This window comes from Eublepharis macularius, chromosome 7 (genome assembly GCF_028583425.1).
Source record: "Eublepharis macularius isolate TG4126 chromosome 7, MPM_Emac_v1.0, whole genome shotgun sequence".
NCBI lineage: Eukaryota > Metazoa > Chordata > Lepidosauria > Squamata > Eublepharidae > Eublepharis > Eublepharis macularius.
Window position 1 is genome coordinate 4,205,065 of NC_072796.1, and position 27,890 is coordinate 4,232,954.

The 27,890-nt window shown below is 42.4% G+C and overlaps 2 protein-coding genes and 1 pseudogene across 2 annotated transcripts; all 3 read right to left on the minus strand.

The window, feature by feature from the left end:
- Positions 1–6,134: 6,134 nt before the first annotated feature.
- Positions 6,135–13,447, minus strand: LOC129333295 (protocadherin alpha-3-like). Its single transcript, XM_054984829.1, has 3 exons — positions 13,433–13,447; positions 7,348–9,741; positions 6,135–6,158 (listed from the first exon to the last, which is right to left on the minus strand). Exons 1-3 carry the CDS (start codon positions 13,445–13,447, stop codon positions 6,135–6,137), a joined length of 2,433 nt encoding a protein of 810 aa, XP_054840804.1.
- A 2,656-nt stretch (positions 13,448–16,103) lies between these two features.
- On the minus strand, positions 16,104–18,491 carry LOC129333297 (protocadherin alpha-4-like). Its single transcript, XM_054984830.1, has one exon. The coding sequence runs from the start codon at positions 18,489–18,491 to the stop codon at positions 16,104–16,106; it is 2,388 nt and encodes a 795-aa protein (XP_054840805.1).
- A 3,373-nt stretch (positions 18,492–21,864) lies between these two features.
- On the minus strand, positions 21,865–27,457 carry LOC129333298 (protocadherin alpha-5-like; annotated as a pseudogene).
- Between the last annotated feature and the right edge of the window lie 433 nt (positions 27,458–27,890).

Here is a 27,890-nt window from a genome sequence, read left to right on the forward strand (position 1 = left end):
TGGCAAGTTTCATTCCAATTTCTAAAAATCAAATCCCCCTCAAATGTTGGAATTAAATGCTGGGAAAACCCCTGTAACTAAACCACTGTATCCATCCTGTTGTCTGACGGTGTCCTTTCTTACTGTACAGCTGGGAGGGGCTTTTGTCTTTGTCTAAAAAGAGCATTTCACTTTTAAGCAGGTAGCGACATCTTGTGACAATTCGTATAAATGCCCTATAAATTTCCTTTCCTTTCCAATGTCATTACTTCCACAATATACCTGCAAGTCTCAAACAGTTATTTTTAATAATGTTTTAGAAAACAATAGCCAATCAATAGATTAGGTGGAGTACTTATTGACATTAAATAGTTAAAAAAATTAAAAAATAAATATATTATTAGATAGTAATACGTTTAGATGAAGGCACTTTCAGTCTTACAAAGCTTGACTGGTCTTACACATGTTTGAACTGATGAGGCATTAAAATGACCACTGTAAAATATCCTTCTTAAATACACATAGGCCGTTTTAGGCTGTCGTTCCGGGAGCTCAGCACGATGTTCCGTGGCTGGTAAGCAGTGTGAAAATGGCCTTAAATACACTTTTAAAACATACCTGACCTTTTCTTACAGCCTTCCGTGCTTTGCTCCTTCACATTCTTTTTCTGTTTACCAGACCTAATTCCTCAAAATGTGGGTTTGTTAAGATATTTTCATCAACGTAAGTTTTCCCTGAGCGAAGGCCAGTATTAATGGAACCATCTAAAATATGACAATCCGTATAATGTTGTTCTGTAATCCTTTTTCCACCTCTATAAACGCCAACAGAGTCCGCTGAGAGCCATTGGATAAAATTAGGAGCACAAGAAGAATCTGGAGCTGAAGAGCTCTTTTTCCTAGAAATGAGGGTGTCTGGCTACCCGCACTACTTTACCTTTCTTGGCTTTTCCAGTTATTGTAACAAAATCAGAGAATAAAAATGATTAAACAAGCAATGATTAAACAAAAAAGCACAGAAACTCAACCATTTAAATAATTGTCTCATTCAGAGCTTTCTGTTCTTCATGTTTCACTTCTTTATTATTCGCAGAACAAACAAAGACACTTGAGGCTATACATATTTTATCATATTTCTAATTTAAATGCTAAATGATGCCCATGACGTACCCCTTCCCAAAACCATTCTTACATAACTCATTGAGAAAACAAGATAATACGTTTTAATCGACACAAGACCCTTCATCTCTCTGTATTCTATATTTTTACTATTAGATGATTGACAAATTTCCTTTTTTGTATTAGACTACTTAATCAAGATTATTTGTTAAGTTTTTGCTGGCTAATAAACCACGAAATCCACAAGACAACATAACCCAGCAGCAAATCTCCAACTGATGTTTCCTGTATCATATATGTGGATACACATCCCAGTGCTGTCAATGGTAAAATGTTTACAGATTTACTTCCAATAGTACTCAATATTTATTAAGTGACAAGTCCAAAGTGTTTGTTAAATTATAGGATTCCTTTACCTAAAGAAGCCATTTAAAACAGCTTGCCTTGAATCATTTGTCAAATTCATAGCTGATAACAATGATAGACTACTCAGGATTCAGAGATTAACATATAATGGCTTAGATCCAGACTAAATTGGCAATTTAATTTAAGCAAGTTAATGCAGCTGCAAAAAAAAAGAAGCCTTCCGCCAAATCAGACTAGTCCTGAAGATGGCTACCCTGACACAGGTGATATGACCATGTGGATCTATGCCGTGGTAACACTGAGACTACAAATAATGCCTAGGTCTCCCCTTGAAGTTAACTTAGAGACTCCAGTTGATGTAGAACACTGCAGCTCACTTATTATCAGGAGCTAAATGGAACATGCATATTACTTTCGTTTTGCCAACACTTCATCGCCTGCCCATCAGTTACCAGACTCAGATCAAGACAGTGGCTATCACACACAAACGCTTTCATGACCTTACTCCTTCATATCTGTGGGACAGCGTCTCTCCCTTCTGCAGATGCCTCCCTACAAACAGGCTAAATCAACAACTGCTCGTATGCAGTCGGGGAGCCCTGCCTAGAAGAGGAGGAGCAAGGTGCAATAGCAGAGCTGCTCTCCCCCCCTCCATCTCTGCTGGCAGAGTGCCCCTCTTGGCTTGCGTACCTTGCACCCACTGAGAAAGCTCATCTCTCAAGCTGGTCAACTTCCCAGCCTGCTCAGTGATGCTGCCTTTGATGCAGTGGTCGCACATGGTCACCAACATCTACTCCTTCTGCTCGGTGAGAGGTTGCAGGCAGAACTTGATGCCCTCTTGCAGCCTTCTCACAAGTGTGTGCACTGCTAGAACAAAGTCTGCACATCCTTTGCCTGGGTCCAGAAAGGAGGCCCTCTTCCTCTGAAGCGTTTGGATCAAAGGAATGACCAGACCCAGGACTGCCATGTCAGATGAGACTATGGGCCAAGCTAGAGGTGGCGAATTACACTTGAATGGCAAGTGAACAGGCTCACATGTATTCAGGAAGGAATACATGTGAGTCTGTTCACTTGCCATTCAAGTGTAATTCATCACTTCTAGCTTGGCCCTATGGTGGTGAAGCCTTTAAAGGGCTTACAGACCTCCACAGTGTGGGAGATAGTTAGCTAGTCCTCTTGGCTGAACTGACTCTCTTCCTCCCATTGTCATTCTCCAAGAGCCACAATGTGAGGGCAGCCTGCGGCTCCACCCAACGCTCTGTGTCATTTATAGTCCGCCTTTCTCGCTGATACTCAAGGTGTCACTATACATCTGATGACGTACACAACTTTACAATAGAGGGACAGGAATTGAGATCGGGAGGGGAAAGGCCTATACATCTGAGATATTTCTCGACATGCAGTACGGCGGGGGTTGTGTACGTCATCAGATGTCCTTGTCCTGCATTGTATACAGGCAGCACAGTTCGCCCTGTGCACATCAGGACACAGGAACACCTTTCTAAAATTAGGAGACAAGTGTTAGAAGCCCCGTTAGTTTCACACTGGAAGGACAAGAAACACACAGTGGAGGAGCTGAGAGCCAAGCTACAAGTGACGAATTACACTTGCCTGGCAAGTGAACAGACTCGCGTGTATTCCTCCCTGTTCACTTGCCATTCACTTGCTCTCCACTTGATCAAGTGAAGCACAAGTGAACAGAAAGGAATACACGCGAGTCTGTTCACTTACCAGGCAAGTGTAATTCGTCACTTGTAGCTTGGCTCTGAGATACTCAGTAGTAGAAGTGGCCACCTTTAGAGGGGGGGAACTTCCACATAGGGCTCTGCTGCAGAAGGAATCCAGATGGATTTTTGAATTACATACGTTAAGTCCAAGAGGTTTGAATTTAGAATGGGATTTGTCTTGTTATTTATAGTAGTATTCCTTTAAGATCTAGGGACAGCGTTCACTTAAAAAGCCAGATTGATGCCTTGCCCCTACACGGAGACAGTTGCCGTCAGAATGAGCCGATTGGGTGGTTGAATTAGGAAAGCAGGAAGATTGTAAGTAATAAGTAGTTTATGTATTGCATGTTAATTTCATTATACATTGTATAGATGTGTTTGTTGATTATATATTTCGGGTCCAGGATAATTATTTGCCCTTGAGGAAGCATGGATAGTGTGAAACAGATATGGCCCAACAGTCTGTAGGGCGTGTTCATGAGGCAGAGCTATATCTGAAGAAATGCTTTACGGCTTGAAAATTGAGTCATATATGCGCCAGCAAGTCACCTCCAGTGCACTCTACCTCATTGATTTCACGGCAGTTTTGCACTTCATTGGACCATCTTAGAAAGTGGACTTGACTTTTTTGACTTTATTGAAGAACTTTTGTCTGGATTGAACACCCAATTACTTGTTTTCCTTTACTTGTCAGTACAATTGAACCATTTTACAACAGCTGATCAGCAGTCGGCGGCTGAGTGGGTGGGAACAAGGCATCTTGAACAGGTGCATGGTAGCTGGGCTGTGATACCAGGGCCATGGCTCCAGCCTGCCTCCATTGCTCAGCTATTGGAGGAGCAGGTGGAGCAGCTGATCGGCAGTGAGGGACCGGTAGCATCAGGCTTTCCTAGCACTTGCAGATGAGTTTCCCCTCCACCACGCGGGTTTTGCCACCGCTGGCCCCATCTACAGAGCACTACAGTTGCAGCCTGAGTTGTGGGCAGAGGTTGCTCGGCAGGCAGCTTGGGGCATCGCCGCAGCCTGGTGCAGGGACTTGGCCCCTTTCCTCAGCGGGTGGCATGAGGGTTAGCTCCCCCTCTTCTTCCCCAGGCATATTAGATGGGCAGCAGGTCCCCAGCGCGATGGTAAGTGGGACGCTCACACACATCCTTTTCACTGAGTGGGCAACAGAGTGGTAGCTCCCCCCCCCCAAGTTAATTCCTCTCTGAGAATCAATCAATTCCCTTCTTGAAACCCTGAGACTAGTACAGGCCCAGTATATGGCTACAAACACTATTTCTCTAAACCACCTGGCTTGGCTTCACTGAAGCCAAGAGACCCAGAGCAAGGTGAGCAGCCTAATTAAAGTTTTGCTATGGACCTGCTTATTCCTTTGACAACAACGCCTCCTGCACCCTTCTTAATCCCTGCAAAAGCCTCTTTAGGGGAAAACTCTGTTGGTCCCTAAGCTGAAAATTAGTTTGTATTTTTTAACTACAATAAAACCTTATTAAAACCTAACAACAGCAACTCAAAGCATCCCAACAAGAACACCCCAAATGTCCACTAGAGGCAAAAACAATAAATGGCAGTGCATAACAGCAGCTCTTAACAACTCTTTAATACAGGCAAAAAGCAACCTGCAAAGGCGACTCGTAATATATAACAATTAATAGCAACTTTTTAAATATCAATCCACACCAACAAGCAAAAAGCAATTTGCCTCCTACAACAGCAATTCTAAAATAAAAATTAAGAGCAACCCTTTAATATTAAACCAACACAAGCTAAATAATCTGTGCCCACACAACAGCAATTCTTAATAATATAACAATTAACAGCAAGCAACTCTTTAAACATTAAATATGCAAAAAGCAACCTGTCCCCCCACATCAGCTACTCTTAATATGTAACAATTTACAACACTCTTTAAATATTAAACCACACCAAAAAGCAAAAAAACTGCACCCACAATTACACAACCACCAGAAAAAAGCAAAAGCACCCCTCCCATACAACAGCAAAAGCAAATTAAATAAACGTTTTAAAGAAAGTTAAGAAAACTTATCCATTTCCCTGTCTTTACCCTACCCCCTCCCCAACCCAACACCAAGCCAACTCCTCCCCTCCAAAAAAACAAGTCTACAACTCTCAAACCAGGCAAAAGTTCTTCAGATGGTCCTCCAGGCAGGCAGTACCAGTAATCCAAAATGCAGTTCCAAAAGGCAGTAAATCCAAAAGGCAGACAGACGCCTAGAACAGGCAGAGATTAAGTACTCACAGCACACTCTAGAAATCTCACCCAAATCGAAGTCTGCTCTGAACCACGTCTGCTCTTATTGTTCTTATGAGAATTTGAAAAAGGCTCTCTCATCAAAGAATCCCTGTGATAGTCCAGACAGATAGAGCTCCTCCACCCATTGGTCACTCACTCACTCACTCTCCCTCCCTTTTGCCTTACTCCCCCACCCCGCTGCCTGGTGGAGGGAAGCCTGGGAAAGAACAGAAGAGAGAAGTCAGCCATATTTAAAATGGTGGGTGTGGCAATTCTTGGATAAATCCAAATAATTTGGCTATGTTCAGGAATTCAGTATTTGGTATACCTGCATATACTTAGTTTTATCTGCGTAGGTCAAATATACCCAAATAATACTAGTAAGGATACCGAATTGCACACCCTTAACAGGAACTTGCTATTGCAACTGCAAATCTTATTTTTACAGATATTTTCACCTAGAACTTGTTATGACTTGATCTCATTCATGTTTATCACATTTATATCCTGCTTTTCCTCCGAGGAGTGAGCATGAAGTGATCTGATTCTATCCTCTCTCCTGGAATACAGATTAGGCTGAGAAAGAAGCTATAATCATGCACCCATTGGAAAGCTCATGGAGGGTGACATACCATTATGTTAATTAGAAACCTGGTACAGGCATATCTAAAAATGCCCTTCTGTTGTTCACACTTGACATTTATGCTTTTTCTAATGGCAGAGAAAAGCTGAAACATGCTTTACAGGGCAAATATAAATTTGATCAAAGTGATTTGCCTGAAGCTACCCTGTGCAATTTGTGGATCAGCAGAGATATGAACCTAATAATACTCATCCTAATAATATTATTATTAATACATTAGCCGATAACATTCCAATCCAGATACAGTTAAGCGTTCTGAGGCCAGATCTACACATATAGCAGAATTAAGTGGTTGAATTCTGAGCTGGTAAAATGGGCCGTACCATGTCAGACTGTGTGAGAGAAAGTCTTACCATGTTCTTTTATGCTCTCCTCTGTAAAAATGCCCAGCAAGTGAAAAGTGAGTGCATGAAGGGGGTTCATGCCTAACTCTTCACATGCTGTGCTAGCTTTCCACTTAATGTTCAATCATAACCATCCCCTGTTGCTGGGGCCATTCCTCCACTCTACCACCTCAGTCTGCCTCAGATGAAGACTGGTCTAAAACCCATTTATTCCAATAGTACCTGGATCTTCCCCAATATTTATGAAACTGGTTATATATTGTTTTATTGTAGAATATTGACTGAAACTTGACCACAGCTCAAAGAAATACGGACTTATTCAAACTTATTCTAATGTACATTTGAAAAACCAAACCACCAATGTAAAACACACCCATGTCAACAATACTTAGAGTGTGAGATACATCACAGGGCATCAGCTTTTGCCCTATGACAATTTCAGCAAAATATGTCAGTAGATTTTCCTAAGGCGTTTCTAAGACCTTCATCACAGAATTTCAGCAAACTACATCTGTAGGTTTCCCTAAAGCATATTTAAGATCACAGAATACCTATTTTACAAGGGCAAACTTGGTCAATGAAGCTTTCTTCACTTCACCGAATAATAGTAGAAGCCCACTTCCTCCTTCTCCCACATCTCTACAGTATATTCTGTGGGGGTTCATCCAAGATCACAATTATTAATGACAATAGTAGTTTTTTTTAATCATGCAACATTATCATAACTTGAGTATAGATAAAAGGATAAACAAGAAATTCAATAAATGGGAGACACTAAAGAGAGTATAGAGCTATAAGATCCCTGGATGTGCAGTAGCTGCCCCATGTCCAGTAGAATGATTCAACTGTTCAACACCAGAAGGAAATAACACAGTATCGGTTTCAGGAATCATAAGGACTCTACATTACTCACCTCTCCAGGGGTCAGTGGAACAAAGTCCTTCACATTTCCCGCATCTCCATTCACAGCAAGGACAGGAATGTTGGGGCTGAAAACCATGAGGTCGCTCTTGGCACCAGCTTCCCCACTCACACCTGCCAGGATGTGGCTGTGGCGGTTGGAATACGACCAGCTGCCCACTTCACTGGCACACACCAACGTGGCTGTGCCAGGACCGTACATCATGGCCTCCTTGGCTTGGCTCTGGCATCGCAGCACCACATACACAAGGATCACCAGCAGGAACAAGCTGGACACAGAGCAGATGGCAATGATCAGGTAGAGGTTGGCGTTGTCTGCCAGAGGCTTTGCGTTCCCACCCATCCCAGAGAGGCGGGCATCACTCTGGGCAGCCTGGGCACTGGCCACCAGTGAAACGCTGAAGGTGGCTGTGGTTGACATTACCGGCTTGCCGTGATCCTTCACCAGCACCAGCAGACTCTGGCTGTTGCCGCCCTCTGCCTCCTCCAGAGCACGCGTGGTACTGACCTCTCCACTGTAAAGCCCCACCTGCCACGGGCCACTGGCTGCATCATGCAACTCATAGCGCAGCCAGGCATTGTATCCCGAATCAGCGTCCAGGGCATGGATCTTGCCCACCATGTGTCCAGCTGCCACTGGGACCTTCACCAGAGTCACGATATCCTGGGATGGACCAGACACTGCCGGTGCATTGTCGTTCTCATCCACCACAAACACTTGCACAGTGACGTTGCCACACAAGGAGGGCAGCCCCGCATCCTTGGCCCTCACCTGGAACTCCAGCAGCTTCAGCTCCTCGTAATCCAAGGGCTGCAGGGCATACAGCTTCCCACTCTCTGAGTGCACCGAGATGTAGCTCGACAGCGGCCAGAGCTTCTCATCCAGCCAGTAGCTGACCAAGGCGTTCTCGGCCACATCTGGGTCCGAGGCAGACACTGTGAAGATGTGAGCCCCGGGAGGGTTGTTCTCCTTCACAAAGACGGTGTAGGATGGCTGGCCAAAAGTGGGTGCATTGTCATTTACGTCACTGATCGGCACCACCAGGCTGCTGCTGGCTGACAGAGGGGGGTCGCCTTGATCTTGAGCTGTCACCAACAAACTGTATTCAGCCACTTGCTCCCGGTCCAGTGGCTCAGCCAGCACAAGCGAGTAGTAATTCTTGAAGGTGGAGGTTAGCTTGAAGGGGTGCCCAGAAGGCCATATCAAGCAGATTACTTGCCCATTGACCCCAGAGTCCCTGTCTGAGATGCTGAGAAGGGCCACCACTGTCCCTGGTGGAGAGTTCTCAGGCACTGGAACTGACAAGGATGAAACGGTTACTTCTGGCGTATTGTCATTCACATCTAAAACCTCAATCAGAACTTTGCAGTGTCCAACCAGAGGATATGAGCTTTGATCAGACGCTTCAACTTGTAGTTCAAACAAATTAATATCTTCAAAATCTATCTCTCCTTTCACTTTGATTTCCCCCGTTTTTGCGTCTATAGAGAAAATATGTCTTAACTGGGAAGGCATCATACTGCTAAACGAGTACAGTAGCTCTTTATTAGTTCCTTCATCCAAATCATAAGCAGTTAGTGTAAAGACCAAAGTTCCTTTTGTGACGTTTTCTAGCAGGGGTACTTCATATACAGACTGGTTGAAGAAAGGTACATTATCATTTGCATCTAATACAATTATGTCCAGCTGTACTGTGCCACTGAGTGCTGGTTGCCCCCCATCAGTGGCTATGAGTAATAAATGGTGTTCAGAGTGTTTTTCTCGGTCCAGGGCATTCTGTAACACAAGTGCTAGAGACTTACTACGGTCATTGTGCTTTTCTTCATGTAGCTGAAAATAATCATTCGAATGAAGCTTATAGGTAAGCAGACTATTGGAACCAATATCTGCATCTGAAGCTTCCTCTAGTGGGAAATATGAGCCAGGCAGCCTAGATTCTAAAATAAACAGTTTATGATCATTTACCGGAAAAATGGGAGCATTGTCATTTATATCCCTGATCTCCACCTCTGCATGGAAGATCCTCAGAGGTTTATCCACAATCACCTCAAGATGAATTATACAAACAGGGTTGCGGGCACACAGCTCTTCCCTGTCTATCCGGGAATTAACAAACAAAATCCCATTCTGCACATTTACCTGTAAATAATCCTTGTGGTCTTTGGAAACCAGCCGGAACATCCGAGGCACCAGCTCGCTCACCTCCAGCCCCAGATCCTGGGCAATGCGACCCACAAATGTGCCATGCTGGGATTCTTCTGGCACTGAATAATGGAGCTGGCTACTCCCCATCAAACAAGCTGTGTGGAGCAGAACGAGCTGCAGCAGCTGCCTTCTCCCCATCAAGCTGATTTTCATCAGAATTATAGCAAAAATATTTCGTTTCTTCGTTTTATGAATTCATCCTTTTGTTAAGGAGCAGCACTCTGGAAAAAAAGTCCACTTCATCAATGGAATGAAAATGAGGCGAATAAATTCTGTTTGGTGGCTTTCCTTGCGTTCTTTCATCAAGGGCATTGCTTTCCATTGGAGGGTGGGACAATATATTGGCTTGGCTTTCCGAAAGAGATTTTATAGACAAGAGCGACATCAAGTGTCTGAATTCAGAAGCACAATCTTTGGAAACAGGCAATAGATTTGCACAAATATATTTTCTCTAATCTCTAGATAGTTATAAAACATAGTAGCTATGCATCCGCTTTTAATTATGTTGATCTTCTAAGGCTTTCTTCCTTTCCAGGAATTATATATATAAATCCAGTTAAAATCAAAGAATGCTTGCTAGGTCATGAGCAACCCATTGCACATCTCAGGACTGGGGTCTTGTTGAACAAAGCCGGTTCAGATATGTCCACTTGGACTTAAGTATTTTGTTTATCAGCCAAAGTGGTACTTCATATCTTCTTGGGTTTGGGTATCAATTCACTTTCATGTTAAATGTACTCACTCTAGAAATCACTTCAGTCCTCAGAGAACTTTGAAGTCTACTCTTCTACATATTTTCAGTATATGAAACAGTAGATATTATTATTGTTCTTGTTGTTTATTTATAGGCCGCCTTTCTCACTGAAATCCAAGGCAGATTACAATACTGCAAGTGAATACAATATTATCAATAACTAGGATATTCACAGAGCAAAATACAGCATGATCAACAGTTGGGACATTCAATGAAAACAAATATGGTATGGTAGCTGCAAAAATGAAAAACTAGCAGAAAGACAAACACATACATGAAACCTTTCTGAATTTAAGCATATGTAATTAACACGTCATCTTTAGCAATGTCGAACAATCCAGTAGGAAAGTATCTACATTACAAAATGGTACCCAATAGCCTAGTCTATACTAGTCCTTGTCCCTTACTAAGGTATCTCTCTGAACTATTACTTATGATACAGCCCCATAAGTAGAAAGCCCTACAGCAGAAAGCCCTCCTGAAAAATTCAGTCTTGGGTCGTTTGCAGAAAGCCAGGAGAGTGGGAGTTTTCCTAACCTCCTCAAGCATGCCATTCTACAAGGGCTACCGCAGAGAAAATGTGTATATGGGCAGTTGTTGATTTAGCCCAACTGCAGGGTGGTAGCTGCAGAAAGCTCTGTTCAGATGAGCAAAGTTACCTTGGCAGAACATAGTGAGAGAGGTGATTTCACAGACATGAGGGGCCAAGGCCATGAAGGGCTTTGAATGTAACAGTCATGACCTTGAATTGAGCCTGGTAACTGATGGGTAGCCAACGGAGTGACTGCATAATGCGAGTGATATGCATGCTCTGTCTAATTTCTGAAAGTAAACAAGCTGCAGCGTTTTGCATCAGTGGAGTCTCCAAGCTGACTTTGAGGGGAGACCTACATACAGTGAATTACAGTAATTGAGTTTCAATGTTACATATCACGTGTCACAGCTGCTGGGGCCCAGGGAAGCTGTCTGTAGGTTGCCACCACTCTGGTATAGGTTTCCTAAAGAAGGGCCCAGCGCACCCAACCAACACCTTTTGTTGAATCTTTCCCAGTCGGTTTAATTTATTATATGATCAAATGAGTCATGAGGACCCAGGCAGAATAATAAAGAACTTTATTTAAAAGGTTTATTAATAACTGGTTCTCAAACTTTGTAGATTAAAGAGAATGGTAAAGGTTGGTGACCAAACAAAACTAAAACACCCTAACACATCTAACTAGACCGTTCTTACTGTCTCCTGGTGACTGTCTTTCAACTGTCTTACCCCTTCTGGATGAGGGCTCACTCCATCTGCAGCAGCCTCTCCACAGCTCTGCTCCCTAGAAGAGAACACCCTCCCATTGTGATGAGGCCTTTTATCTCTTATCTCAAGCACCATCCCCCTATTTTCCTAATGGTGCAAATTTTCCCTCCAAATCCCCTCTTACCCAATCACAGGGGCCAACAGGAACCTGGGAAATGTAGGCCTTGCAGTAACTTTAGTGCAGGCTTCCCCAGAGCCACTAGGCCTCACTAGGCCCAGGCTCATAACACCATGGCATGAATCCAGGTGGCCAGATCAGTTGTGTTGAGGTAGGGGGCCATCTTCCAGGCTAATTTAAGTTGGGAGAAGGCCTTTTTTGTCGCAACATTTACTTGCTTCTCTAGCAGCAGCGCTGGATCCAATATAACCCCTAGGCTTTTCACTGAGTCAGCCAGGGTCAACTGGACCCCATCAAAGGTTGGAAGAACAACATCCTTCAAGATCTCTGCTCTTCCAACCAGCATTGCTTCCATCTTATTAAGCAGTGACTCGGTATCTCTACACCATCACCAGGAGATTTGGATTGTGAGATACAGATAGCAAGATACAGAGGCCATTTTCACACTGTCTATAAATCACACGAGACTCACGGAAGGCTGCCGGCTTCCTTGTGCAATTTTTAACACCATCCAATTACAAAATGCCGTAAATCACTATTTGTGGCATTTTGTAAACAGATGGCGCCTTCCATGAGTCTCGCGTGATTTATAGACAGTGTGAAAACGGCCAGAGCTGGGTATCATCTGAATACTGATGGTATACAATTCCATAGCTATGGATTTTTTCCTAAAAGCTTTAAGTAGAGGGATAACATGACATGAGGGATAAGATTTCAGCATGTTGGACCCCACAAAATAATTCCCACACTGAGGATAGCTGGTCTCCAACAGCAACCCTTTCGGTCCATCACATGAGGAATGATTTAAACCAGTCCAAGGCACATCCCCTGATACCTACTTCTTCCTCCAAACTCCTCAACAGGCTGGCATGATCAACTGTATCAAAAGCTGCAGACAGATCTAGGAGGAAAAACAATGAAGCATAGCTTTTGTTTACATTCAGGCAGAGGTCAGCAACTACAGCCACTAGAGCTGTCTCCATCCCATAGCCTGGTCGAAAACAAGATTGAAAAGAGTCCAGAGCAGAAGACTTGACCAAGAAGGCCTGGAGTTGGTCCGCTACAACTCTCTTAATCACTTTGACCAGAAATGTTAGATTAGAGCAGGGCTTTTTTTCTGGGAAAAGAGGTGGTGGAACTCAGTGGGTTGCCAGCACAGGGGGCAACTCCTGGTGGGAGGTGGTGCCCCTCGTACCACATGCGCACACGCTTCCGGGACTGTGCAATGACGTCACTTTGGGTCAGCTGGAACAAGGGGGGAGTTTTGAAAAGTTTAAATCGCGCTTGGCGAAAACGGTCACATGGCTGGTGGTCCCACCCCGATTTCCAGACAGAGGGGAGTTTAGATCGCCCTCCGCACCAGTAACATTTCTTTGACACTATCACTGCTACTTCATATGTTTTCTGTATTAAATGTCTTTATTTAAACTATAACCTACACACCATAACACAATAAACAACAAACACAGATAACAAGGAAAAAAACACAATTCTAAACATAACACACTAACAATACATATATCTATACAATTAAGAGGAGGGGAAAAAATGAAAAAAACACCTACATTACACTACAAGATTGAGTTCCGATTTTCTCGGCAACAAGTATATATCATTTCTAGAGTCCCACGTATTCTAAGTTAGTCACAAAACCCCTCTTTTTTCTATTGTTCCTGGCCGTTTTCACACTACCTACCTGCTTCCGTAACATTGCGAAACGCTGCGCAAAAACCGCGAAAGTGAGCATCTTCTTGCGAGAGTTTTGCACGACATCGTGCAAAGCTCTCACGAGAAGATGCTATCTTCCGCGGTTTTTGTGCAACATTTCGCAACGTTACGGAAGCAAGTTAGTAGTGTGAAAACGGTCCGTTTCTTAATCCATAAATCCAGACGTCATCAAATCCTTGTTATCCATTTCATGCAAATAGTCTATTAATGGTTTCCATTCAGTCAAGGTTAACTAATGTCCTTTCTCTAATTAATGCAGTAAGTTTTGCCATTAATGCAAACTTCATACGTTTTCTGATGCGATTTGTAGCATGCTTTATTGGATTCAGCATGAGTTTTCTGCTAATGTCTTTCTAGATGTCTTCCAGCCCTCTTTAGATCACCCAGCTCTGAACCATGGGGCTGGCTTCCACTGTGAGGGCAGGAGACGCTAGTGAGGAACAATCTTGTCAATAGCTTCAAGGAGCTTCACATTCCGTGCTTCTCCTGCTACTTTAACAGAGCTTGTGTTTGCAATTCTAAAATCTCCCAAGGCATTTTGGAATCCAAAAGGATCCATGAGCCTTTGTGGGTGGATCATTTTAGCTAGGTTCCCCATTTTGTGGAATGTCAGGGTCATATTTACTGGACTTCAGTCCATGGTTCAGGCCAAATCTCCAATTCCGAGAGAAGAATTTCCCTCAAAGCCTCAGAGCAAAAAATTAAATCCAAGGTGTGGCCTCTTTCATGTGTGGGTCCTGTCACTATTTGAGAGAGTCCTATGGCTGCCAAGGAAGCTATGTTCCTGGGCTGACCCCAATGTGGAGCATTCGGCATGGATGTTGAAGTCACCCAGAACTATCCGTCTAGGTGTCTCCTCTCCAGCACCAAGTCTGAGAGCATCTCTGCCAGCTCAGAGAGGGTGCTTACTGGAGAAATAGGTGGCCAGCAGACTAGCAGAATAGCCAATCTGTCCTTAGTTCCCAATGTAAGGTGCATACAGTCAATGCCTGCTATAGTTCGCATATGGAAGTTGAAAGTCTCTCAAAGCAATCCCGTCTCCTCTTCCACTTGAGTGAGGTTGGTGGCATATGCATGACCTGTGAAAAACAGTTGCCCATGATTGCCAGCATGCTGCTTTCATCTTCATCTTGCACAGAGATTATTGCACTCTCCTAGAGAGAACTCATCTTTCCATGTTGATCCATGCATCAGTAACATCCAGATTTGACAACTGCAATGTACACTGTGTGGAGCTGTCCTTGAAGACAACTCAGAAGTGTCAACTAGTGCAGAATACAGAGTGAAGAACATCTTGGTGAGGTTTGCTTTTCCCTTCCTGTTTCAGGAATTATAAGGCTCAGGCCTGTGCCTCTAGCTGGTGCCCTCACATGAAATATCTCCTGAATCCTGAAAAAGCCCAAGACACCGTTTGTTGCTTGGTTTATTTATAGTGTGTTCTTATTGTTGTCCACTGCTTTGGGTTCCTTCAGGGAGAAAAGCAGAGTATAAATATTTATATAAATAAATGTGGCTACCCCACTAATATCTGGGGTGTTAGAATCATGAGTTATAGTATCTGCATTGTCTATCAGTTTGCTGCTGGGTTCAGTTCTGGTAGATTTTCACAGCTTGGAACCAGGTTATTTAAAAGACCACATTAATTTCAGTGGACTTAGACTGGAGTTGACAGGTCTCAGGGCTGGCCTAAGCAAAGAGGGTTTAAGCCCTCTTCTCCGAGTCTGCAGGGGAAATCATAAACAAGGATCTTTTTTTCTCTATAACTTCCCATATTTCAAAAAAACACACGTAACTGGAAATGTTGAAAACATTAGAAGAATATGAATTTTAAAATTTGTAAGCAGATCTGAATAAACTGTAGGAGAATTTCATCCCTACCTCCCCAAAATTTGTTTCAGATGTACACAAGACGGGGGAACAGCCTCATGTCCTCTGAATATTTTTTCAAGATGTTCCATTTTAACAAATGCATGTTTACTGCCATCACTGCAGGCACAAATGATTAACCAAATATTATATAAACCACTGGATACATCTATGTATAAAAACAAACAATGCCATTGAGCTTGAAGGGAATGCATGCCCTTCAACACTGAGTTATTTCAACTCCACCCGTCACATCAAGGAAGGTCTTATGAGATACAAGGCATTAACTGCAGTCAGATCTGTGCCCATAAACTCATTTCTAAGTTCTGGGATGGAGGTGCTTTCTTACCAATTTAAGACCACGAACCCACACCCATTCAGTGTTCATGATCTTCCCATTTCAATGTGATCATTTCGAAAACAAAAAAGGAGTAATTAACAGCAATTTCCCTTAAAATTTATTTCTAAGAACGTTTGTGTCTTTTATGTTTTCCAGGCAAAATTGTGGTTCTTGTTGAATTACTAAATAAGAGAGACTTGGTAGGTAATTTCTGTAACTTGATAGTAACATAGTTGCCGTGCTGACAGAACCACAATTTTGCCTGGAAAACATAAAAGATACAAACGTCCTTAGAAATAAATTTTAAGGGAAATTGCTTTTAATTACTCCTTTTTTGTTTTCGAAATGATCACATTGAAATGGGAAAATCATGAACACAAGTTAGTAAGATATAAGGGGGGAAATATATGACATAAATACACATTTTACTTCATCATACAAGCTGAAAAGAAAATTCACTGACCGTAGCACAGAGCAGATCGAGAGGTTTCCCATTCTCTGAAAAGACGGGGATGTTGGGGCTGAAAACCATGAGGTCGCTCTTCATGCCAGCCTCCCCAGCCGCACCACCCAGATTGCAACTTTGGCGCTGGGAATATGACCAGCTACCCGCTTCACTAGTGCACACCAGTGTCGCTGTGCCAGGCCCATAAATCACTGCCTCCTTAGGTGGATTCTGGCACCTCAGAGCCACGTATACAATAATCACCAGCAGAAACAAACTGGATACTGAGCAGATCGCAATGATCAGGTAGATGTTGACACTGTTCACTACAGGATTTGAGCTCCCTCTCATCCCAGGAAGAAGAGCATCAGCCTGAATAGCCTGGGCACTCACTACCAGTGATAAACTCAGTGTGGCTGTGGCTGATAATACTGGCTTGCCATGGTCCTTCACCAAAACCACCAAATTCTCGCTGCTTCCACCATCTGCCTCATCCAATCTGCGTGTGGTGCTGATTTCTCCACTGTAAAGCCCCACCCGCCATGGGCCACTGGCTGCATCATGCAATTCATAGCGCAGCCAGGCATTGTAGCCCGAGTCAGCATCCAAGGCATGGATCTTGCCCACCACATGTCCAGCTGCCACTGGGACCTTCAGCATAATGGGGGTATCCTGGGATGGACCAGACACTGCCGGTGCGTTGTCATTCTCATCCACCACGAACACTTGCACGGTCACATTGCCACACAAGGAGGGCAGCCCTGTATCTTTGGCCCTCACCTGGAACTCCAGCAGCTTCAGCTCCTCGTAATCCAAGGGCTGTAGGGCGTACAGCTTCCCACTCTCCGAGTGCACCGAGATGTAGCTCGACAGCGGCCAGAGCTTCTCATCCAGCCAGTAGCTGACCAAGGCGTTCTCGGCCACATCTGGGTCTGAGGCAGACACTGTGAAGATGTGAGCCCCAGGAGGGTTGTTCTCCTTCACAAAGACTGTGTAGAAGGGCTGCGCAAAAGTGGGTACATTATCATTCACATCACCAATGGATACCACCAAGCTGCTACTGGCTGACAGTGTTGGAGTTCCTTGGTCCTCAGCTATTACCACTAGCTTGTATTCTGCTTCTTGCTCCCGGTCCAGGGGTTCTGCCACAACTAGTGAATAGTAGTTCTTGAAGGTTGACACCAGCTTGAATGGAATCCTGGCTGGGCTCATGGAGCAATTCACTTGCCCATTCGCTCCAGAGTCTTTATCTGTCAGGCTGATCAGTGCAACCACTGTTCCTAGTGCTGAGTCCTCCTGAACGGGCACTAATAAAGACTTCAGTGACATCTCAGGGGTATTGTCATTCACATCCAACACAGCAATGAAAATTCTGCAATGGCCAGACAAAGGATATGCACCTTTATCTGTTGCTTCGACCTGAATATCATATGCAGTGTTCTCTTCAAAGTCCACATTTCCTTTCACCCTTACTTCTCCATTTTCAGGATCTATCCTAAACTTTTCCTTTATACTGGGAATAACAAGATTACTAAATGAATATGCTATCTCCTTATTGATTCCATCATCTATATCCTTTGCCTCCAGCTTAATAATTAATGTTCCAATTGGGGAATTTTCCATTAACTGGACTTTGTATACTGACTGATTAAACACTGGTGCATTGTCATTTACATCCACCACTGTGACAACCAGCAGGACTGTGCTGCTAAATGCTGGCTGTCCACCATCTGTTGCTGTAAGCAATACATGATGTTCTGGGCATACTTCACGATCCAGTGGTTTATTCAGCACCAGAACCAAAGATTTACTCTGCTCATAATTTGTAATCTCTTCCACAGAGAAATGTTCACTGGGGGTGAGCTTGTAGGTCACCTGACCATTCATACCAATATCTGCATCCAAAGCATCCTTTATTGGGAAATGAGAGCCTTGAACTCTTGATTCTAAAATAGTTATATTCTGTTCTCTGGCAGAGAAAATGGGAGCATTGTCATTGATATCTGCAATCTCTACTTCCACATGGAAGACTCTCAGGGGTTTATCCACAATCACCTCTAGATGAACAGAACAGACGGGGCTCTTAGCACACAGCTGCTCCCTGTCTATCCGGGAATTGACAAACAAAATTCCGTTTTGCTCATTTACCTTGAAATAGTCCTCATCACCATGGGATTCCATCCGGAATGTCTGAGGCATCAGTTCATTCACCTCCAGCCCCAGGTCCTGGGCGATGCGGCCCACGAAGGTCCCATGCTGGGACTCCTCCAACACTGAATAATGGAGCTGGCCGCTCCCCATTTCCCAGGCTGTGTGGAGGAGAATCAGCTGCAGCAGCTGCCCAGTCATTAAGGAATCTTGCAGTACAATCACCATCTCAAAAATATTCACTTAAATGCCCCTGTTTTGTAAATATCTTAGTAAAACACATTTAAAATAATCCAGCCTAATATTATCCTTCTTGCATCTTCAGTTAAGAGGTGAAAAATGATTTCTGATGATAAAGCAGAGGAACAGCCTTTCATTCCCTGTTATTTTCAGCATAAGATTTCTAGGTAGAGGGCGACATCATGCGACTAAATGGATAAATACAAGTAAATTATAAAATCAGTAGTTTTTGAGTCTGCTTCATGCAATCATTTTTTTCCAGTGACTTCAAAATTCATATTTTAATCATTTATAACTAGGACATAACTATTTTCTTAAAATATATTCTGTATATTCAACATGTGTATTTTCACTTTGGTTGTCATCATTTCCATACATGCACTCTGCTTTTGAAAGCACTGATCTTTTAAATTGACTTTTATATCTAATTTTAAAATTTCCATTACAAACTTATTTGATGATTATTTTTTTATTCCTTTTCCAGAATTTCCACTGAAGAAAAAAGGGTAAATGGGGGAAAGGTTACTTTTCAGTTCAGGTTTTGAGGAATTTGCCTCTTATTTTCCTCTATTAATATCTGAAAATAAACATTTTAAATCAAACAAAAAGGTAGGAACTGCAAATAAGGAAATGGGAATCAATCCCACCAGCATTACAAATTAAGCATAGACTACCAAGAAAGAAAGGGTGGTGGTGGAAACCAGGTTATGAAACACACATCAATATTTACATACTCTGCATGTTTCTAAGCATGAATGGAGGTGGTTTTAGTATTCAGGAAAATTGCCTTTTGATAAGCTTCAAGGTGGTTCATGAGTATAGGTCCAGAATAAACTCTCCCTCAAGGTAAAGGATAACTTTCTCTTTTGAGAATGTAGATCATTTCCTTATTTATTAATTTAATTACCATATGTGGGTTTACGAACTTGCAGGACAGATTTCTTCACAGAAGCCATGCTCTATTGCCAAGTCAGTAGGGGGAAGAGTGTATTTTACATTGTAGCAAATGTTTGAAATTTGTTGAATGATGACAATCCCAAATGGATTTAGTGAGTAACTGGCTGGTTAGTCAACTTGTGATGTGGAATTCAGCCCCCCCCCCCCAATCCCTGATTCTTGGGCCTTATTTCCCTCTCATGATCACCATATCCTCAGTTAACATTGAAAGGAGACAATTCCCCAGTCCTTCCAGATTTTGCAGAAATAATCTAGCATTTTTTATTAATAGAAGCGAAACAAAGGATATTAATTTTGAGACTAAACTTTGAGACAAAGAGTAATCAATAGCATTTCAAAGATAAACAGACTGTTAAAAAATGATATTAAGAAAAGTGTATCTTCCCACAAAGTCTGAATGTCTATTGAGTTTGGTAGATGTTTGAAGGAACTCCTGATAAGACAAATGGGCCAACTCCGTTGGTTTTCTCTAAAACAGGAGGCTAGTCTGCAATGTAGAAGAAAGCATACTGCAGGCAAACTGTAGAGTGCTATCAAATAAAAGAAGTAAATGACCAACAGTATGACCCTAAGCAAAGTTCCACTCTTCTAAATCTATAGAAGTCAGTGGATTTAGAAGAGAGCAACTCTGCTTCTCAAAGATTATTGTTGACATGCTCCTCACTTCACAATAGTATGCAAGTATACATTTGATGTCAATGAAACTAATCTAACATCCTTCAATAATAGAATATTCTTCAACCAAATAACCCCTAGGCTTTTAGATAACCCCTAAACTTTTTTCCTGCATATTTTGAATTGATCCCTTTTGCTGTTTTCAGTTTATCTATGCTATCTACAGCTATTTACTACAGTTAGGAAGTATTCGCTGTATCCAAAATTCTTCATCAATGGTGACAGCATCAGACATCATAAGCTAGAATGAAACCTAGGTGGCATCAGCGAAGAAGAAACAAAACACTCTATGGTCACAGTGCATATGCAAGACAAATTGCGGCAGGGTGCATAAAGGGTCTTTCCGCTTGTGTGCTGGTTCCAAACAAGTATGTCACTGTTGTGCAGCACACTTTGAACAAGATGTAACTCCTCCTGTTATATCAACATGAATAAAAAACAGCTGATTCACGCTGCTCTCTAAATTTCCTAGCACAAAATATTTTTCTCTAGATGTATGAAGAATCTTAAGAGTTTTTTTGTGCTTTTCTCCAATAGTGTATCTGCACAGACATGAATAATTTCTCCTACAGTCACCCTGATGCCTGCTTACAAAACATTGGAACCATGAAATTCATCTCTTTCCCCCACCCCTTATTTTTGCCACTACATTTTCGACAAAAGAATTCCACTGCCTCTTAACAATTACAGAATAAGCAGGCATATTTTGAGAAGATAAAAGTAATTCAGCTCAACGTAACTCACAAGCAGAGAACGAGTACAGTAAGTTGCCTAAAGAGCAAATTGCTAGATCATTGAAGCAAGTGAGCCAAGCCACAGAGCAAAGAGGAAGATGTACCATGCAGTGTCATTTTAGAGTCTATTTTCTTTGTACAACAGTAATCGTTTTGAAATAAATTTAATCACACTGGAGAAGTAATCAGTGTAACACTTGGTCTTTAAATGTATTTTGTAATTAGAAGAACAGCAGCCAAGGCCAGAACTGGACAACACCAATGAAGATCCAAGAAATCAACAAAAAACCCATCCACTTAACCCAAGTCAAACGGTTTGAAAACAGACAAATTGTTTTTTACATGATTGAGAGCATTTGCTTAAAACATTATTCATACCATTTATTCCTCAAAGGCTAAGACAAGATACAACCTTCAGAAAAACAATCATGAACCATAAAAATGCTACTATAAGCAATTGTGCATCAGACATAAATGCATGCCACACATTGACATATGTAACACTGCAAATCATAGCATTTCTAAAATTTAGATCAGGGACTCACCTTTTCAGATGAATCTGGAACCATTTCCTTCTCTTCTCTAACTCTCAACTGTCTGCAAAGACAGGTATGTTGGGACCAAAAACTTGAGGTCACTTTTGATACCAGCTTCTCCTGCCACACTCCCTAGGATGGGACTGCGACGATTTGAATATGACCAACTTCCAACTTTACTGGCCACTGCTGTAATATAGTGGTAAAGTGGTTGGGCTGAGAGTCAGCACTCTGATGGTTTGAATCCCTCTACTACTGCCATGAGCTCAGCAAATGACCTTGGGTCCTCTCAGTCCCAGCTCCCCAGCTGTATTGTGGGGATAAAAATAACACTATGTTCACTGTTCTCAGTGGGCGCTGATCGGTCTAGAAAAGCGGTATATAAGTACACTGTTGTTGTTGTTGTTATACCAACTTGGCTGTGCAAAAACATACAACACTGTGTCGTTTTGCCTGGCATTACGGGGCCTTATATACTAAGATTGTCAGCAAGAACGCACTAGACACTGCATAGATGGCAATTATCTGGTACACGTTGGCATTATCCTCAGAGGCTTTGGGCTCCCTCCAATCCCAGAAAGATGAGCATCAGCTTGAATAGCCTGGGCACTTGACATGAGCGTGGCTGTAGTTGACAGAGCTAATTTCCAAGAACCAGCACTTGCTAACTGTTTCCACTGTCTGTTTCATCCAATGAACGTGTGGTGCTGATCTCACTACTTTACAGTCCAATCTGCCAAGGGGTTCTGGTTGCCTCAAGCAGTTTGTAGCACAGCCAGGCATTATAACCAGAGTCAACGTCCAAGGCATGGATCTTGCCAGTTGCATGTCCAACACTCAAAGGAATCACCAGCTGGAGGTGAATCTCTTCTGCTTGCCCAGACACTGCAGATGTATTGTCATTCTCATCCACCACAAAGACCTGCACCGTCACCTGACTGCACAAAGAGGGCAGCCCATCATCTTTTTTTTTATAATAATTTTTATTTTATTAATAAGATTAAAGGCCCAATAAAGGGGCAGAGAAAGAAAAAATTAAAGAAGAAGGAATAGAAAGAGAGAGAAAAGAAAAAGAAACTAAAGTTAAAGAAAGGAAAAACAAAGAAAAATAATACATATTTTATTTTCCATTTTCCTCTACAACACCTATTATATCGTTACATACATTGTACTTAGTTTTAATACCTCTAAAATTTACCTTTTCAATACCCTATTCATTTTAAGTTTATCTTCTTAGAAATCAAACCCACAAATCATCAATTCATTTTTCTTGTCTCACGCAGAAAGTCAATAAGGGGTTTCCAATTAACCATGGAAGTAGGCAGTGTTTTATCTCTAATCAAAGCTGTAAGTTTAGCCATCTATGCTAACTCCATCATTTTCACAATCCAGTATCCATTGAAGGCAATACTGTACTTTTCCATTTTTGAGCATATAAAAGCCTAGCCGCTGTTTTCATATACAGAAATAGGATACCATGTTTGTTTTCCAACTGTTTGTCCATTAGTCCCAACAAAAAGGCTTCTGGTTTAAATTGTACATTGATCTTCAAAATTTTCTGTAGCATCATATGGGAGACATATAGCACCGATACATCATTTTGTAAAAATTTTCTTTTAGTGTGGAACTCAAAGTGAATTCAAGCCCCTTTACCCACATATTTTCCCACTGGTCCATACCTCAAAATTTTGGCCCATTTTACCATACAGTCTTTCACACATTCTTCTTCTGTTTCAAATTTCAACAAAAGTTTGTACATTTTGGCAATAACATCATTTGTACAAAGCTCTTTTTCAAACTCTGTTTTATTGTAATCAAAGCCCTATAATTTTTTAGCTAATTTAAACCTTTCTAGTAATTGTGCATAAAAGAACCATTGACATTTATAGCCTTTAGCTATTAGATCTTCCCTTGTCTTCAATTTACAGTCTCCTTGTGAGAACTCTAATAATTCTCCATACGTTCAACCATCTCTGTTTAGTTATTTCGCTTCTACAGAAAGCTTCCTGTGTTGAAATCCAAAGCGGTGTCTTCTGTGATAGTCTCAGTTTATATTTATTCCAAATTATCAAGATCTCTCCTAATACAATGATGTTTAAAGTCTACGTTGACCTATCATACCACAAATAAGCATGTCATCCATCTCAGGTCATGACCTTCCAAAGTTAAAAGCCTCAGAAGCATCCTTGCTTCCGATGCCTCTGATGCTTCACAGCCCAGCATCCTTGGCCCTCACCTGGAACTCCAGTGTCAGGTCTGTTGCCCATTGTCCCTCCATATTGTTGCCCTACGTATAATATGTTGCAATAGCCTCTTGCACCTGCTTCCCTTGTTGCCTTCCAGATTCCAGGACGGCCGAGCCCTTACCTCGGATGGCTCGCCGCAGCGGCCTTGGGACAGCTCCTTCCGTCCCGCTACTGATTGTGTTCGGCTGGGAGAGCCGGAGGGGTGAGGGAACATGCGAATGGGTTGATATAATGTATCCTGTACTCAATGCGTCATTCTGAACAAGAGACCTGTATACAGCCAGACACCTTTAATTGCTTCTGTGTAACCTATGGACATATGTATGGCGAAGCCTATAATATCTCAATAAAGACCCATTTACTCAAACAGAGCTTGGATTTCTTGCTGCAAGGGTTGGGAGTCAACTTCAACGTATCCTGTCTTCCATAGATTGACATCCAGCAGTTTCTATTCTTAATAGTCCGAAGGCTGCAAAGCATAGACTTTCCCATAGCTCAACAGTGGCCAGAGCTTCTCATCCAACCAGTAGCTGACCAAAGCGTCTCAGCCCCATTTGGGTCCGAGGTGGACACTGTGAAGATGTGAGCACTAGGAGGCTGTTCTCCTTCACAAAGACTGTGTAGGATGGCTGAGCAAAAGTGGGTGCATTGTCATTCACATCACCAACGGGCACAACAAAGCTACTGCTGGTTGACAGTGTGTGTGGGGGTCCCCTTTGGTCTCAGGCAGTCAAATCATACTTAGCCACCTCCTCTTGATCCAAGGGCTCATCCAGTTCCAGTGAACAGCAATTTTTGAAGGATGATGCTATCTTGATGGGGAGCCCAGGAGGACACAAGCTGCAGATCATTTAGCCATGGGCTCCAAAAACTCTGTCTGAGACTACTTATCTGCTGCTTCTGTTTTAACATTGAGGGTCGAATCAATTGTACTTTCTAGTAAGTGCACTTCATAGATTACTGATTAAAAACAGGTCTGTTATCATTACATACTTTTGAAAGGTATGCATTCTGGACATCTAAATTTCATTATCCTTTCCCCCTAATGTGGTGTGTGGGAGTTGCTTATTTGTGGAGTGGGGGGGGGGGGAGAAAGATTATTGGAAATTAAAGTGGGGGGAGTCAGAAGAGCTGGAAGCAGACACTATTCTTTCAGAGGCTGAAGGGAGTTTGGAAGAGAGGGTGTCACTTTTGGCATGCACCCTCAGCCCACTGGCACGGTGGGATATCATACAAAACCTCTGACCAAAAATAACAGTGGTACAACAAAAGAAATGTCCATGCACATATGGCTATGCTCCCCCTCAGGTTTGTTCTCTCAACCCACTTTCGTCTCTCCTCCAAACTATTGACTGTGTTCAGCCACTCAGGATAGCAGAGTAAGCATTCATTTTAAAAAATCAGAGATAAATAAATAAGGAAGAGAGAGCAAAGAGCAAACAAAGTGCAGGCACAGCTATCTAACTAACCAAAGTGTGAATATGTGAAAATGGGGGTGCCAAAAGGCTGGGAGAAAAAATATCCAGTCCCTTTAACAGAGGCATAATGTGTGGAATTGGTAGCTCACGCATTTTACAGAATTGGGGTCAATAGTATCACCTGGTAAACAACATCTCATTGGTAAAAGGTAAAGGTAGTCCCCTGGGCAAGCAGTGAGTCATTACTGACCCATGGGGGGACATTGCATCACAACATTTTCTTGGCAGACTTTTTGTTACGGGGTGGTTGGCCATTGCCTGCCCTAGTCATCTACACTTTACCACCAGGAAACTAGGCACTAATTTTACCGACCTTGGAAGGATGGAAGGCTGAGTCAACCTTGAGCTGGCTACCTGAACTTGGCTTCCCCCAGGATCGAACTCAGGTCGTGAGCATAGCTTGGGCTGCAGTACTGCAGCTTACCACTCTGTGCCACAGAGCAGAGTACATCCCATTGAGCCAATGTTAAAGGGGCAGCACATTTTTCTCCAGGCCAGTTGGGAAACTTATCTGAAAATATATTTGTCCAAAGAGAAAGAAAGAATAGGAGGAGATGTAAAAGGCATTTTGGTTGGTGAGGCAGTTCTTCACACCCTTGCTTCACATAGCCCAGTGGTTGAATGGCCTTCCATTAACTTGAAACCTGGTAGGGCCGAGTGAAAGTTGACAGAGGCGTCTTTGGCTCTATCTTTAGCTGACTTTCCTTTAATGCTAACTCAAGGAGGAAGATGTTTATATAGAGAGAGTGATAAAAGATGAGAGTAAGACATGTTTAAAGGCACTCCACTCCATGCCGAGTGGGAATTTACCATGATTCGTATCCTATCACTGCCACTCCTCATTTTGCAGCCTTACCAGCCTCAACAGCTCATCTTTGTTTTATACATTTTATTATTTTATTCATACTATAGGCCACCCTGAGTTCCTGCAAAGTAGTAAGGCAGCTGATAAACATTTTAAATAAATTAATCTGTAAAATGTGCAGGCCATTGCTGCCTCTTGGTGGGAAAAAGCTTGTGACGGAGCTAGGTGAGTTTCACGTGTCACAGTTTTGCTTTGAGAGAGAGCTTGTGTGTGTGTGTGTGTGTGTGTGTGTGTGTGTGTGGGTCCCTTGTGGACTACACACAGTAGAAATATGATCAATGATGGTAATGAAAGAAAATGTGAGTCAGAGGAGAGAAAAGAGGTTGAGGGCCATAGATGCTGATTCCATCTCTGCCTTTTCCTTATTTCACAGCCTTGGATAAGGCTCTTGTTCCATAGCTTTAATATTGTGCATGAAGTTAGATTCCACATGTTAGATTCCTTACAGTTGGGACATGTGGACAGAGAGAAAGAGGTGGCTTGACATGGCTGCAAACGTCAGACAGAAACAACAGAGCCAGGAATGTGAGCACTGGATTCAGATCCTTCTGTGCCTTGACTCATTTTGTAGCCAGGAAAAATAGCTAGTCTCACAGCCTTTGTAGTTTCCCTGTTGTAATGAGGGTATATTCTTGGTGAATAGCAAAAGGTTGGTACCTGCTGTGTCTGATTGGTTCAGAATAGCTTCCTGAAGTGCTTACAAAACGCCCCTTTGGCATTCTTATAATAGTGGCTGTTTTCACACTGCTTACTGGCCATGGAACATTGCGCCGAGCTCCCGAAATGACAGTGTCTTCCTGGCGCGATTTTGCACAAAAATGGCAGTTCTCGCGTGAAATCGCACCAGGAAGACGCTGTCGTTCCGGGAGCTTGGCGTGATGTTCCATGGCTGGTAAGCAGTGCGAAAACGGCCAGTGTCCGAGAAGTTACTGTTACTAACCGTTTTCACTGCTTTTCATTTTACTTAACTAGTCACCCAAAAGTAATCGGGTTGGATCCATGGTGAGAAATTCATGTTCAGATTTCCATCTGTGGTCATTTCTTCCAGTGTGCCAGCGCTATATAGCAGCTGCCAGGGCAGGGCTGCATACAAAGCCACCTTCTACTCTTTAAGACAGGGGGTTATTGGTACTCTTTGACTCACTACAGATTGGCAGTCATGTTTATATGTTTATCATATTGTTCAGTTGTTTTGTATGACTCATCATGAGCACTAGGAAGCAAGCCAGTATTCAAAAGGAATGGAAGAATAACTTTTAATTTAATTTAATTTAATTTAATTTAATTTATTATATTTATATTCCGCCCTCCCCGCTTTCGCAGGCTTTCCCAGTATATACTTTGTCAGCTCTGTTGGAAGGTTCTGCTAAGAAGCTCTATGGCTATCCTGCAAAATAAAGGCATTAGAGCATACCTTTGCTTAATGCTTCTGCTGACTGGAACATGCTGGCAGATGTGGCCATTTACACTACTTTCATTTTCAATATAACGTGTTCATACCCTTTAAAACTACAGACTTACATTTATTCTTTTATTTTGCAATTACCATTCCAGCCAATCAAAGGCTTTTTCTGTTCCAAGCACCAAAGTTGCCAATGACTGTTTCACTTTACAGATTATATTTAGCACATGATCTGTATTGTCTGCATACATAGAATGAAGCTTTTTTCCTCATCATCTTGTCAATCCTCTTTGCTAAATTGTGGTGAACATTTTGTTGTGCAATGAACTAATAAGCTATGTACTTGGTCCTAGTTTTTGAAGGAATATGAGATTTGTTTTATTCTGACCTATCATACAGGACTGTTGTAAAGTTTGCTACGACATAATAAATGTAAAATGCTATGACTATTCTAAAGACCATTCACAAGAGCAGTGCCATCCTAGGCTTCTTAA

What these genes read in the sequence shown, in the direction of transcription:
- LOC129333295 (XM_054984829.1), bottom strand. An exon ending in TTCCACTGACCCCTGGAGAG is followed by an intron (nt 6,159 to 7,347) that starts GTGAGTAATGTA and finishes CTCTGCCATTAG; the next exon opens with AAAAAGCATAAATGTCAAGT.
- LOC129333297 (XM_054984830.1), bottom strand. Translation starts at nt 18,491, where the DNA reads ATGGTGATTGTACTGCAAGATTCCTTAATGACTGGGCAGCTGCTGCAG.